Source organism: Larimichthys crocea, chromosome VII (assembly GCF_000972845.2).
Source record: "Larimichthys crocea isolate SSNF chromosome VII, L_crocea_2.0, whole genome shotgun sequence".
In the NCBI taxonomy this organism is placed as follows: Eukaryota; Metazoa; Chordata; class Actinopteri; family Sciaenidae; genus Larimichthys; species Larimichthys crocea.
The window spans coordinates 25,180,394-25,196,295 of NC_040017.1; the positions used below are offsets into that span (position 1 = coordinate 25,180,394).

At 44.3% G+C, this 15,902-nt stretch overlaps 1 protein-coding gene across 6 annotated transcripts in view; it reads right to left on the reverse strand.

Moving 5' to 3' along the window:
- The window catches only part of nectin1b (nectin cell adhesion molecule 1b), a 138,756-nt gene that overhangs the window by 86,224 nt on the left and 36,630 nt on the right, over positions 1-15,902 (reverse strand). For all 6 annotated transcript variants that reach the window (XM_027280086.1, XM_027280085.1, XM_027280088.1 and 3 more), the window contains exons 2-4: positions 4,671-5,042; positions 2,458-2,757; positions 1,840-1,957 (exon numbers count right to left, since the gene is read on the reverse strand). In XM_027280086.1, coding sequence (XP_027135887.1) covers positions 1,840-1,957; positions 2,458-2,757; positions 4,671-5,042 — 790 coding nt within the window. The remainder of the gene's footprint in view (positions 1-1,839; positions 1,958-2,457; positions 2,758-4,670; positions 5,043-15,902) is intronic.

The following is a 15,902-nucleotide window of genomic DNA, read 5'->3' on the forward strand; positions in this document are numbered from 1 at the left end:
AATAGCTGTGCCATTGTGCTCGAAAAAGAAAGAAAGAAATAAAAAAATCAAAGGCGCTCGGATGCTTTCTTCAACGGTTGTATATGTGCCAAGGCTTCCTGCACACCCCTGCACACAATACAGCGACAGCGGGAAACAGTGTGAGGAGCAGAATGCATGAGATATAAATAAAATATGTTTTTATTTATAGCTACCACAATAAACCGAATGAATCTGAAAATAATATAAATACGTTCTACAATTCATGCCTCTGGGGGGAAAAACAGTGGATCTGTATCAAAGACATTGATATTTATTGGATTTGGCTACACCCCGTGTGTGTGTGTGTGTGTGTGTGTGTGTGTGTGTGTGTGAGGGTCTTTCTGTGTGTGTTTGTGGTTAAACGTGACGCAATCCTGCTGGCCTGTTCCCGATCCTTCCGTCACAGCCTTGTGCTGACCTCCACAGTGGAGCCCAGGGGAACCTTCACAACAGATTTGGCATCTCATTTTCAGTGCAGCAATGGCCGTCCCCTCCTATCTGTCAGCACGGTGCCCTCGTCTTTCTAGATCACATCTCTTCACCCTCCTCCTCCTCCTCCTCCGCCTCTCTTCCCCTATCTCCCTAAATCTCCCTTTGTTTCTGCTAAAGAAGAAGAAAAAAAAACAAGCCAAACAGGTCAAATCTTTTCGTCTTCTTTTGCTGCTGTGTGTACGTCAGTGTTTCCACCCTGAGAGCTAAAATTATGCATAAGAAAAAAAAGGGGAGGGAACAAAAAACCCCTATGCCTCATTAAAACCCAACAGTGGCCCGTAGAGTAGATACAATGAGGGCACAATGGTCTATTAATCCACATCCACTCAAGTCCGGTGACATATTTCTCAACTCAGCCTTCACCGAGCAATTACAGGACAAATTGCTACATTTATCTCTCAATTTTGCCGTATAATACATTTAATTTAAAACTGTGATAAACATTGTTTTATATTCAAAGAGCTGCATCCACTTTTCTTTAAAAAAATTGCATCTGATATCAAAAGCTCAGCAAATCAGCGCAAATTACAACAAACATTCTAGTCCCTCCATGTCTCGCTGCTTATATTCAAACGACATCATTTCTGCACGACCAACTTTCATGTCGTTACTCAAAGCAGATCAAACCCGGGGTTATTTGGTGATTCCCAGAGGCCTTGAAAACATGTTTGCATCCCTTCTTGCTCGTGTATTTGCAGTGATAAGTCTCTGAGGCAAAAAAAAACACTGATGTCAGCCCTGCGGTATGCCGGGCCTAATCCACGGCTCCTACTCCAGCTTTCAGTGTGAGCCCTCTCCTCTGTGCGTCAGGGACAAACCGCTGCCTTCTGTGCCCTCCAGAGAACACAACAGCACTAACAATGGTGCTTTCTTACTCCCCTCTACCTGCATGCTGGCCCCTCAGACTTCAAAGTAAAGCAAAGCAAACCCTGTTCTGTTTGCATTTATCTGTGACCATCAGGCAGATAGGGGTGTGTGTTGCAGTCGTAATGGGGCCCATTGTGTTTCCCCCTCGGGTCCGAGTCTTATCTTCATTACACGTTTTCTGAGCAAACAAATAAACAGAGACACTTTTCTAGAGAAGATGAAGGAAGTTGGTGAGGTTTTATCTTTGAAGATTAGTTCCTTGTGTATACATACACACTGGAAACAAATGTCGGAATACAGCAGACTCTATTCAACCATACGATTCTATAAAATTGCCTCCCTGAAGGAAACGTTTCTTATTTTTATTTTTTGTCAGTCAGAAACCTAACGTGAGAGCCATGCTGTCTCCTCTCTCTCTCTCAGCCCTAAGGGGTTTTGTTAGGGTTTAGTCAGACTCACAGTTTCCACTGGTAGATCGTGACAGGGGGGTTAGCATCAGCGCTGCAGGTCAGCTGAACATTCTGACGGTTCAGGTACCAGTTTCCATCAAAGCCCTCGATCTTCACCTCGGGTTCATCTGCAAGGAAAGCACACTGCTGTCAGTTCATCCCCTCACAACACATTACAAAAGAACTCTTGTATCATCGTCTCTGTGGAAGATATTGCTAAAACAGTTTTAGGTATGTTACTTTATATATATATATATATATGATGATACATGACTGCTGCACTGGAGAATAAGTCGGAACACAAAAGCTCTCCGACATTCTTTCAGAACAAAACGCTTCAGTCTAACTCTTCTAAGATGTGAATTTAGTTTCTTTTGAGTTATTTAAAGACATAAAATCAGGAAAAATGTCTTTGTGAAGACTAGAATTTTTCTCAATGGGAGTCTGGTTGCACATTCAGCAGATCTCTCTTTTGTCGACTTTGTACAACTGGAAATGTTTTTGAGCTGCGTTCGCAAGAGGACTTTGTTTACAGTAAACTGTGGCGGTCGGTTTACTCTTACAGCGGGAAGGAGCATAATCAAACCAACCTGCCTCTTTAAAAAGGAAAAGTGAAGCAGATTCTTACACTGGACGTTGAGCACCACGCTGTCTGTGATCCTCTCGCCGCGGTACGTCACGATACACCTAAGCTTCTGTTTGTGGGTCTCGCGGCTCGGCACTATCACGTAGTTGCTCCGTACTGTCACCGTCCCGTTTTGGTTGCGGGTCTCCTGGAAAGTGGCTTCGCCCTTCAACGTGGTCTCCCATTTGATCACGCTCGGGGGCTTCCCATTGGCTGACACGCAAGTGGCGACGGTCATCTTGCGTTTCTGGGCCCTGGCCACGATCGTGGGCGTAGTCAAGGTCATACGTGTCATGGGCCGGGCTGCAGGGGAGAAAAGATAAAGCAGTCAAATGAGTGAAATGCACATAATTAAAGCTCGTTAAACAGATCTTATTTCTGTCTTGTTTCAGAGTCTACTCCACCTTCAATCAGCTTTGAGGTGAATTAATCTGAGGGGATGAGAGTGCTGGAGTAGTGTTGTAACCCAAATCAAGCGAAGTTTTGCTTCTTCAAACCCAGAGCGGTTGTCAAAGCTTTCACAGATGTAGAACCCACTTGCCTACCCAAATGCACATTCATCCAATTTGAATCCTTTTGTGAGTTGCCAATTAGCAATCTACTTGTAGTACATCAAAAGGCAGGCTTGAACTTGAGTGAATGCACAACTGAGAGAAAGAGATAGGCCATGAAGAGGCCTCTTTGAACGCTGCCGGTTGGTTATCTGCACACAGGTTCCTGACGTTCACTGAGCCGCAGAAGCCTAAAAAGACTTCGGAGGCTCAGTGACATAAAATGGGGACCCAGAGCTGGCAAGAAGCTTCTGCAGCAGGGACTACTTCAGTCAAGTGTTTCTTCTTTTGCTGGGACTTAATGGAAAACACACCAACACTTAATTTCTAATTAGATCCTTAATCAGAGTCAGCGCGCAACCTTTTCAAAGAGCCTCTTTCCAAGATAAACTATATCCCAGGCACAACGTTTTTTTTCCCCCCTCAGCCACAGGATGAGATTATTCAAGCCAAATTACACACTCTGAAGTGGCCTTATTGATTTCCGTCTCACCTGCCATTTTTTTATTGACTGTTCTCTGCGGCAGCTTCCTTTCATAAAAGCCAGATGAGCCAATCTGGGAATGGTGTTAAGCGACACGTCACCCCAATCATCACATTATGACTTGGTCGAAATGATTTTCGCGTCAACGCTGAACATGCATGCTTCGGCGACAAGGTCGTCAACAAGGCGTGGAAGTCACAGCCCGGGAGTTTTAGGCGTAAACAACATGGCAGGGAAAGAGCATCTGGTTTGAGGTGTTCCCAAAAGAACTCAACCTACTTTACAACAAAGCCTGTGGCAATGTAACGTAAGAGCAGAGCAGTAAACATGTTTTCTTTTAGCCTTCCACTAAAGAGGAAGATGTCAGCTTGACCCGCTGTTATCTGATCCACTGAATTGCTCTTTCCTTCTTCAGAACCAAATTTAGGAGGACAGCTTTTACTGCTCTGACTGCTCATCAGGCCAGCAGTGGCACGTTTGAGAGCGTAACACTTTCACTGATGTTAACATGAAGGACCTGACTGGTTTTCACTCTTTCCTTGGCCCCCTTCACTGCAGTGATTACACAACCTTTGATTTACAGCATGTGAAAGCTTGAAGTTTAAAAGTAGCTGACCAAGGCATCCAAAAAACCTGCGTACCAAAATAAACAGGCTGTGGCAACTGGATGCAGATGTATTTTCTGATTTCACACAGTAATCCTTCTTTTCTTTCTTTCACTGTCCAGTGAGAACCGTGAATCTCCAAATGAGATGATTCAGAACAAACTGAGGGATTAAGTATTCATTTATGGGCCGAGCAAATTCCCAGTTTTTAAGCTAATTAAACAATTTACAACCCCCATGGAAGAAGTGCATCGTCACAAAGATGAAAAGATGCTGTCGGGCTGTTTTTTTTTTTGTTTTGTTTTTTCTTTAGCTCATTAATAGTTGATGTTTTAACAAACAAACAAACATTTTAGAAATATAAATGTCACCAGTGGACTTTATGTAAATGCTTGTGGAGCTTTTTAAAGATTTGACAAGGCGGACACATGTTTGAGTCCAGAAATACATCCAGAACATCCTCAGAGATAAATCTGACCTACATAGGAAAGAAAACAAATTTCACGACTGATGTTGTACGTCTGTACATCTTAATTTTCAAACTGTAAATGTGGATTCAAACAGACATGTTCCTACCGAATACGGTGAGGTTGACCATGTTCTCCCGGTTGCCAGCAGGAAACGTGGTATACTCGCAGATGTAGGCAGCTTCGTCAGAAAGCTGCAGGTTGGAGAACACGATGGTGGTGTCTTCCAGCGAGGGCGTACGATGGCGAACCGCCGCCTGCTTGAAGCTGACGCGCTCCTTGAAGGGCTGCAGGACGGACACGCCGAGGGCCGGGTTGGCTATGGCCACGTTCTGTTTGGTGCCATTGAGGAGCTTCTGCCAGGTGACTTGGGAGATCTTGACTGGCGGGTTGCTGTTGATGAAAATGCAGCGCAGCTCCACTTGCGAACCCACGAAGCCAGACTTACTGGGGTCCATCTGCACCATCTGTCCGTCGCCACCTAGAAGTTTACAGACGCAGAGAGAGAGAGAGAGAAAAAAAACAAACATTTAATTACGATTAACAAGCGTCCAAGGCCAAGCAAAGCACTCCAGTCAATAGCGAGTACATGCACTGAAAGTCAAGGAGTCAATTGAGCCTCCTAGGTAGTACATACACGCACAGCGCTCGCAGTCAAACTCATACGCTCATCGAATTCCACAAAGGCAACGCCGGCTCCCTAGGCATCTATGTAAGGAGGTACTACATGGTGGTGGTGGTGGTTGTGTGCAAAAATGTCAGGAGGTATTAACATAATGGGCACATCTATACAACTCTGTCTTTGTCCACCAGGGTACGATTTCTGATGAAATGTAAGGACCCAGCGAGAACCAATGCATCAGTAATGAATGAGTACAAGGGCAGTGAATTGGAGCCAAGTGATCGTCTGCCATGCTCCCCCTCCACCTTCCAAGCACCACACTGGCTAGCCCATTGTAATTTTAATTACTTTCTACTCACAAATACTTCAATGACTGCCTGGAGCTCCTATTAAAAGAAACAATGTAGAGTCCAGTGTAAGCACTCAAAACAATGAGAACACACACATTAGCTTGAGAAAAAAAAAAACACCAATTATGGCTCTCTCCTCTGCTATCCGAGCCTGTGAGGAGTTTGGTCGTAAAAAACAAAAAGGTCAATTAGGATGGAGCTTCTGTAAACTCGCCTGTGGTGGTGTCTACATCTCAGCATTGGCTGTAACTTTTGTCCAGTGCTGGAACGATTAACTGATTGAAAATCAGCTGATAATAATGATCAATTTATCATTTAAGTGGTTAATTAAGCAAATGTGCCAATATTTGTTAGTTCCAGCTCTACAAAAGTGAAGATTTGCTGATGTTTTATGTCACTACAAACCATTTGAAGACTATTCTGTGACTTTTATGGACCAAACAAATGAATCAGTATTTAAAATAATGACAATCTCAGCAGACTTTCATTTACATCTAAACTGGGACCTGAAACGACTTCAGTCTGAACAGATGTCGTTGCACTCCTGCAGGGCTCCTGCGTCCTGTTGTCTTCGACACATCTCTGTTATCTCAGGCTCTGATTTATGTTCCTTTCCAGGTGAAGTCTGATGATGTCCCATTTCCTGGTCTGACAACCCCTGAGCTGAGCTTGTATTTACAACCAGCCACAGCTATAATTATCTCCTATGGATAGACGAGGACCCACAGGAAGAAACACCGGAATTCCTCCGTTAATCTCATCGGACTCATAAAGCCACCAGTGACTCATGACATAAACAGAGGGAAAATATGTTTGTGGCCTTGAGTGGAGGACTGGTGCACACACACACACACACATAAACACACACATTCATAAACACGCATGCACGTGCCACAGACAGAGGAAATCTTTAACACTGAGTAACTGCATCAGAATGATGGATAATGGCTGCGTTCAAAGATAAAGTTTCCACAGGGGGCTTTAAAATGTGAGAATACATGAGAGAGATCCATTCATGTATGCACCCACCGAATACAATATCTGATGTAGTTTATCCTCAACTATACAGGAATATGAAGCCGAGTGGAGGACGGAGGGAGGAGGACGGGCTCGGTGCGTGCAGCCTGTCAAACTGTCTAAGCGGCGGCGGCGACTGTTTTTTCTTTTAAAAACTGTAGGTAGTCAGCTGAAGGACACCGGGGCATAATACACACATGGGAGAGAGGAAATAGTCGCTGCAGACTTTCGCTGGAAGAAAATTAAGATGAACAATGTCCCTTTTTTCCATCTTTCACGGCGGGCGCGCAACTCTCAGGTTGAATGCTTTATGCTGGAAAGCAGCGCATTACGAGAGGAAGGCAATTTCTATCTATTGTTATATTCTTCCACTCAAGTACAGCCCGCGCTGCCTACATGAAATCATATAAAAAAAACAGAGTGACAACCTTTTGAAGTTACTGAGTGCACATCATCTTTCATTTCCTCCTGGCCACATCAGCAAGACTCTCTCTATAGAGATTTTAAACTTGGGGGATTTGACGATGACAGATTGATTCACTAATACGGTTTGACAGGAAGGACTGGCAACCTTGTCATCTGTACCTTGAGGAACACCTGTGTCCTTGCGCACCTCGGGGCAATGCTTTACTCCATTTTATCAGAGCTTAGATTATCAGTTGTGGCAGCTATAGTATGATATTTTTGAAATAGCAAGACACAATTTACTGTGTGACAACACTAGTTAAAGTTTAATCTTAAGTCGGAGCGTGGTGGGGGGGCTGTGTGTGCAAGGGGGGGCTGTGAAAACTCATAAATATGTACCTTGCCAGACCTCACCCACTTGAATGCTAAAACAATAGTGGCAGGGTCTGCTTGCATGGAAAGCTGCAGCCCCTCCCTCCCTTCCCTCCCTCTGACGCTCCTCCTTTGAGTCTAATGCTCCCCACTCAGATTGAACCGAGTAAACAGCAGCTCAAGCAAATGGAAACCAGAGGAATCGGCATAATTACATAGCCACAGAGCCCAAATCCCCTCTGTGAAGGACCAGGGGCGCCCACGGGGACCCCTTTCACTCCAGGACTGGAGGAGTCTTTGGCTGAGCTCACAGCAGAACTGTAATTACAGACTACACCACAGAGTGGCAAAGCCATAGAACAGCAGAGCTACACATATGCAAGAGGCACCGAGGAGGTAGACTTTTTTGTGGGGGGTTAAGAGAGCCAGTGGTGCAGAAACAGAGCAGGAAAACATGAGGAGGGAAAAAAAAAGAGATAGGCAAACTAGCGGAGATGCAGAACTGTGGAGAGAGAGAGAGAGACAAAGAGGAAGGTGGAGCTTTAGGGAGATTTGTAGGTGCGCTGTGGGTTTGAGGCTGGCCCGGCAATGTCGACTGCACTGCTGCTGCTTTGTTCTCACACTGACAAGAGGGTGACTGGAGGGACAGTCATGCTCTAATACACCTGAGGCTAGACACCGTCTTGACAGTTGCCAGTAAAGAGAGGAACCCTATTTCTGGAAGGAAAAAAGCAATAGGACAAACAAACAAAGCATAAAGTATGCCCAAGCTGGCAGAGTATAAAAAAGAAGAAGAAGAAGAAGAAGAAGAGTGGTTTGATTCACACCAGGTGAGCCGACTTGGATCAAGGGGGACATAAGGGGCCCTATAAAAACAGCTGCTGTACCGTCTGGCCCTGCACTGATAGCAAGAGACTCACAAGGCCTCGACGCAGAGCTGTGCGCAGAACATTCGACTGTAATAAGATCTGGCTCGTCAGGCCGCGAGGAAAAAGCATGTGCTTTGTGTTGTTTGCATATTGCGCATTGAATAATGTGTGAGGCACGCTGCAGCAAATAACAGCCTTCAGTCAAACAGCCTTTCCTACAGCGTGCGGACAGTTATCCAGCAAGATAGAGACCTGAAGGACGAGCTTCAGTTTGGACGAGCTCGGATGACGAATGCCGAGGGGTGGATGTGTTTCAAATCAATCCAGGATTTCTTACCCACGTGGGAGAATAAGACACACAGAACAAGCTTGATTCTTTCTGTAACAGATAAAGAATTAATGAAAAACATGACATTTACATTTAATATTTGTTTTTTGTTTTTTTGTCTCTGCTGGAGAGAGAGAGAAGAAAAAGAATCAAATTAAAGTTTCAACACCAAATATACTACATTCATACGTCTGCTTGTTCCCAGACATTCTTTAGTAGAATATAAAAGCAGACCTTGCTCTACATATAAAAACAATAACAACACCATAAAACCCTAAATTGAAAACCAGGGCATCATCCCCTAAAGCCTCAGAAGCTTCTTTTCCATAAAACAACTGCTATTTGGCAGCTCATCTCACAGCGAATATGTAACACTATTGTCTTTTTCTTTTTTTTCTTTTTTTACACTTAGCTCTACTGGCCAACAACCAACAATATTTCAAGAGACAATTATTGGCTCATTTACCATAACTTGGCCTGTGCTCATCCAAGAGAAATCCATTTGTGCTTGAGTCAAACAAAGTTCGTAATGATTCACCTCTAGCCGCCGCGACGCGAGGAAGGCAACGATTAAATAGGACTCAATGCATATTTTAGAAGAGGCGCTCATTAATGTCTTCTATTTAAAGCTTCGGCAGGCAGCTTGGCACGCCGTCAGTCCCGAATGGCAGCGAGACGTCGCTGTTTGAAGTTTTTGAGAACTTCAAAACCCCTAAAAAAAAAAAAAAAAAAAGTGTAATGTGATGTCATTAAAGTGAACTCTTCCTGAATTGAAATGCCGTCCTCTTAATGGCTCTTAGGAGCGGGGAGAGTGAACGCTTTCCATTTTTTTATTCCACCGGATCACGTGTCGCTCTCCTGTAAGGCAGGGGGAGAGAATTCCCGCTACGCAAACATCGCTCATGCGAATAAATGAAATCTATGACATCTCTGTTTGTGGAGAAGTCTTCCAGCAGATATAATCGGACGTATTTTGGTGTAAACTTCTTGCCAAATGCAGCTTTAAAAAAGATTAGCACAAGAAGACACATCATCTCCCCGTGCCTTGTGATGCTTTGGTTGCTCCATTGTTACTTGAGTATGATGCTGATAGATAAAACATGGCTTGAGCCACTCAGGATAATGACTGTTTAATGTTGTCCCAGTTCCCACGGCAATGGCACAGGGCTCCGTGCTCCCCTATTCATGACCACACATGGGGTGTTTAGGGGGGATCCAAATCTTCCCTCACACACACACACACATAATACATAAACCCACCCATTAGTTGCTTGTTTATCCCCCTGCTGAAACATCTGCACTCTTTCTTGTCGTCAGTCAGTATTCTGGAGCTCAGTCGGTGGCATTTTGCGTTTGTCATCAACAGACAGAAGTGCTTTTCAAAATGCTTTGCAATATAAATGATGGCACTGCTGCAGGTTTTAATACATCCATATACAGCGATCGCTTTAGGTTAACGTTGCTTTTTGTTGACCAATGGCCATCGAGCTTTTTAGCGATGGAGCAGCATGTGTCAGAGAATTTGTTTTAATCTACACTCAGACACTATTTGATGGTGCTTCAGCCGGTCCCCTGGGTAAACAGTGGTGTACCTGCCAAAGCAGCTCTCTTTACCCTCTGTCTCCCCAAGCAAACATTCGACTGCAGTGGAAAGCGAAACCTCGCCGGGGAACAGATGGTTTGTAGACCTGTTCCCAATTTTCCACTATCTGGTTCAAATTTGAAATAGTCTTTTGTACAACACACTCGTTCATTGAGGACAATGTAACATCTGCTGCGCTGTAAATGTTAATGATTATCGGGAATATTTATTATGCTAGGCAACTTCCCAATCTGGGATTGTTCCATGAAAGGCGCGGCGTATTTCATTTTAACTATTCCCAACAGCCGTATGTTTGTGGGGAGAGATGACTGAGCGCTCCGGCACAGTAGTCCTGTGTTTTCCACGGAGGGGTTATAAAATTACAACGTTCAGGTTGGCTGTGCGTAGCATCAGCCGGTCAACCGTACGCACCGATTCTCACCTAATGTAGCTGCGTCTATCGTCTCTGAGGCAACATAAGGTTCAGAGCACAAGCTCACACACACACACACACACACACACACACACGCCCCTCGAGCGGCTATGAGGTGTTTCAAATGTCAAGGGGACGCATCAGTTTGCATGAAACCGAGCTTCTCGTCTCATTTCAGTGGGATAATGATTCACTGAATGAAACGCTGGAAAACGCAGCCGCTGCATTTTGTTATCTTATGATTTCCCAAACACAGGTGACACAGTGCAGTCAATGGTGCTCGCTTACTACCATCTTTGGATTTATTACATACAGTGGGGAACAGGGCCTGTGGATATTATGTAATTAATGTTTTTTTTTTAGTCTCAAAGATAATATGCTAGAAGTAATCTGGGGTTTTAGTCGTCTTTGACCGCGGCAATGGCAAATAAAGCAGGGGCAAAACTAAGGCTTTTGCCCTACAGAGGGAGAGAGAGAGAGAGAGAGAGAGAGTACATGGTGAGGGTAAACACAGTATCAGAGAGCTCTGACCCTCATCCCTCCCCCTGCAGCTTAACTAAACAAGGCCATCACAGTTTCGGTTCTACGACAAAATAAACAGCGCTGACGTTACCCGACCAAATGGCGGGATGACATCACCCGCTGATACCAGATAAGCAAGCAACTGTCAGCAAACAAAAGGCCGGTTACAGGTGAAACGGAGAGAGAGTTCCACTTCCAGGTAAATGAATGACTGGAAGCATTACAGTCGTGTTTGTTTGACTGAAACTAAAGGACAAAAAAAACTGAAAACACAGGGACCAGATCCAGCTGTGTTAAGGTATGGTCTCAGGAATGAAATGTGGCAGTGAGAGAGGAAAAACAGCTAGATAATAATATGCTTTATTAGACAGATATCAAGCCAAGACACTGGGGAGCACTTCTACAGACCAGACAATTAGTCAACAGAGGATCTCATCCTGAGAATGGGCTCAGCGTACACGACGATGTGCGCCGGTTATTTTTCAAAGTTTCCCAGGGCTTTCAAATGAGGGCAGCTGCTGGACATCTTCATAGAAACGAGACGATCAATAAATAAAAGGGCAAAAGGCGCGCCGCAATGAGATGCATTATTACCGGCGGCTGCAGGTACAGGCTCACAGAGCGGGGGGAGTTAAAGGTTGGAGTGTGGGGGGTTACGTAAATGTGATGTAGAGGATTTTGGGGGAGTTACGGGGGTTGGGGAGGGTGAGCGGTGAGAGTGACACGCAGCGGGGTCAGACGTGGTGAGCAGATTACAGCACTCAGGATATTAAAGTGGCAGCGAGACGATGCTGCAGGCCACAAAACCTCCTGTGGAAATCTCGGTATTAGCGCAGGGTGACACGGAGGCTATGTCCACATTTCGTTTGACACGGTGGTACAATAACACGAGTGCTGCAGGAGCATGCTTCTGCTCGTGCCTCCAGGTAAAGGCTGCGGTACTGGTGGCCAAGGTCAGAGAGGTTCAGACTGAAAATGCTCTTAATGGAATAGCACGAGGAAAATTAATTTAGATCTACATTCATTCAGAATTTAAAGGTGGACGCTCACCTGACATGCCACCTACATGCGACACACATGACGCCTGCTCACTGTACATGAATCTTAAACTAATCCATTTTGATTATCGACGAATCGTCCAAGACTCTTCAGATCTTTGGGTTTTGGACTGTTGGTCGAATAAAGCGAGCAGTTTGGAGACATAACCTTGAGCACTGGGAACTTGTGATGGATATTTTTCACACGTTTCCCAGAATAATTGGTAATAAAACTAATAATTTGTTGGAGCCTTAATCACCGCTGGCTGTGACGGTCGCTCACTTCGCTTTCATATTAACGCTCTGTTTTTCCTCCTGATGAACCACAAATATCTTCACTGAATATGGATTGGACAATGAATCACACAGGATTATGGGATATATAGGGATGGGGGTTGAGTCAGTCTGAGCCAGCCCCGCTGCAGTACCCTATACCTCTGTTAATGCACTCAGCAAATACAGCATGAAATGCATATAAAGTCCTGCCAAAAAAGTGCTGAGAAAGAGTCTGGCCCTGGACAATCATGCATGACAAATCCTTCTCTCACACCATCTGTTCCATTGTCCACAAGTAAAGATAAGTCTTGCATAGAGTACAAACACTGAATACTTCTATGCGATAATGCCAAGTTCTTGTGTTGGATACATTATAAAAACATTAAGATTTCAAAAAAACCAAGCAGCTGATTAGCTGAAACTGGATGATCAATTATTGGCTGTACGTACGGAAGGAAAACTGAGAATGCGATGTGGAGACACATACCTCATACGACCCATGCAAGGTGACCTTTAGAAGTACTCAGTGAGCACACAGAATATCGTTTTTGGCATCTGACCTGTGCTGACCTTTACTGGTGGAGTTTTTTTTTTTTTTTTTTGACAAAGGCCAGCAATATCTTACAGGCTTACAGAACGGAGGAAGCTGCCTTTAGGGGGTAAACAGCTCCAGTATAAGCATAGCGAGAAGCACTGTTGCATGACCAGTGGCTTATTAAAGCGAGAAAAGAGAACGTACAATCAATATTTGATTAGGGTCACTTTTGATTTTTTTTCAGACGTTTCCACTCTGCATTATATCCGAACGGCCTCTAAAGATTTCTTGAAAGAAATGAACGTTGTGGATGTCATACATTTTTAAAGATGTGTGGCTGTCATCAAAGTGCATCTCTAATTGTGGTGGAGGCATAAACAGGACAGCAGGGGCAATGTGCATGCTGCTCCGCTTGTTGGTGTGTCGCACCGAGCTATTTTTCTCCGGCACTGCTGGCGCAGTCCATTTATACAGCAGATCCATTAACATATAGGAGAGGGAATTCACACTCCAGCTGGAGTGGGCAGTGGGCTGAAGCCCCAGTCTGCTATCAATTAACAAGCACACTTAGTATGTGTCTGAGTCATGGTCATCATGGGACTCTGACAAATGCCGTGCATTTGCTCAAAACAAGTGTTGTCGCAATGGAAAATCTTTAACTGATTACCAGCCCTCGTATCACAAAATGATCTCTCTGGCAACAGCGTGAAAGCAATAATATCAACTCACCAGCAGCATTGCCTGATACTGTAACAAACCCAGCCATCTCTGCGCACGTGTACAAGGAATTAAGTAGAAATAAACATGATTATGAATTTTGCCCTGCAGTCACATCATTTAGGCATGGATTAGCATCCTGTTTCCACCACTGGAGGAATGATGCGCACAGTTACTTAAGCTGATAAATTTAGATATGCTGTGCTCATTTCATCCCTGAACATGTTATCTTATCTTGTTACTTAAATAATTTTTCACATTGGTAATGCATGCACATATTTAATAGGCATTCCTGACTTTGGTCTAACAGATATTTTCGCTGAATTAAAGTGTTTTTGTTGGGGATCATACTGCCCTGCCTCGACTGCCTCAACAGCAGATACGACGTGCAAACAAAAAAAAGTTTGACGCTTTGCATGTGGACGAGATGCTACATGTGAACACGGAGCAGTTCAGCATAAACGTTGGATTCTGGCCGTTGCCAAATTATCCTTTTTCATGTGTGTTTTGATCATAAACCTCGATGAAATCCTGCGGTTCTTGGCAGAACTCCGAGACCAGGGCTGAACCATTTCCTAAACCACGACCACAGCCTATCTTTCCAAGGCGAGTAAGGGCTCCATGTTCCACATACATATAACCGTTGGAATGCTCACCACATCTCAGGACTATGTTCATATTCTGCTGCATGTGCTTTCCAGCTGTGATCGAGTATTGTCTTTCCCATCGGCCGCCGAGCTCCACCATGTACAGTTTCTCACAGCTTGGTATGTTTGTATAAAGCCGCTTTCAGTATAGCAATTTCTACACAATAGTATGTGGGATATTATGAAATATGTCAGGTCTCTGCGTATACATCATTCTGGCACCACGTCCATTTCTCTTTGATGACTTGTGTGCTTACTTATCAGCGGAGACAGAAAAAAACAACATTGGTCAATTGAGCAACTTAATAATTTAAGTAGGAGCAATTTTCTGGGTAGTTATTTTTTTGTGCATCCTTCATTTTTCATATTGCAACATTATTTTTGATGGAGAGCTCTAAAAGAAGCACATGAAATAACGGCACTTAAACGTCTGCACAGTTTGCAACTGGCCTTTCAAAAGAAAAGCAACTGGCATGGAGACATAAGTAAGGAACCACAAAGCCACAGCAAGGGGAAAGGAACAGCCTGAAAGCTGAGTCGGGTGGTATGAGTTACTCCAGTCTCCACTGGTCGTTAGATGTCTAACAATGTGTATTGACACAGAGACCCAGGACACCAAAACCATTCGGTGCATTCTCAAAGATGTAACATGGCTAGAAAAACACGGCCGGCGCTCCTGAAATATAACTAGGAAGAGAAAGAACGGGAGCAGTAATCAATTGTAAGAATCGAAACTCATGAAACGTCTCGGGGTCGAGGTGGGTGGGCTGTGGGCGTAGAAAAAAAGTCAGGAAATTAACTCATAGCTTTTTTTTTTTTGGTCTGTGTAGCTGCCGGTGGAGAAAATCTAAGAGTGGGATTCAACGCGATCACAGCGGAGAGCGCTGAACTGAAGTCACATTACAATCGCACGCAACAAATCACATTCAAGTTCAAACTTTAAGTAGCATCCAGTTAAAAGTGAACAATGCTGCAGAGAGCTGCCAGTGACTGCAGATAATTGTGTGTGGTTCAATGCAATTTCAGTGTGGCCAAATTGTAACTGTGTGACTGCTGTGTGACTGCTCCGCTGACAGCTTGTGCTATTAACTGCAATCAAACCGGCACCGTAATTACCCTGCGTGTTAAAAGATATTCTGTAGTTAAACTTCACAGCGTGCCAAATTCGGCCTTTCCGAATGCGAGAGGATGCACGGTGAAATGAGCCTGTGTGAGAGAGTGGAGCGGGTTGTGGCTTGTAAAGCTTTGATGAAACAAAAGAGCAAAAAGAAAAGAAAAAAGGATCGCTGACAAACCCTGATAGTGTATTACTATTGATCACAAGCAGGGAAAGTGAAGCAGACAGTCACAGGGAGATTCAACAACTCAATTAGGCCGTATTGAAATCCCTGTCAGTCACTCAGCCAATGTAGAAACGTACTGTTTTTTTTTTTGGAAAATAGTCTGATTAGAATGCTAAGCTCGTGAACAGGCGAGAGATCTATCTCCCATGATACCCGTGCCTCTCTAAGTGATGGTATGGAAGTCAATCCAAAGCTTTTTGTAGCCACAAACAAACTTCATCCCAGGTGAAATCACTCACGTGAACACCGCCTACACTTTGACATTAATAGCCTTTGAAATCTGCTG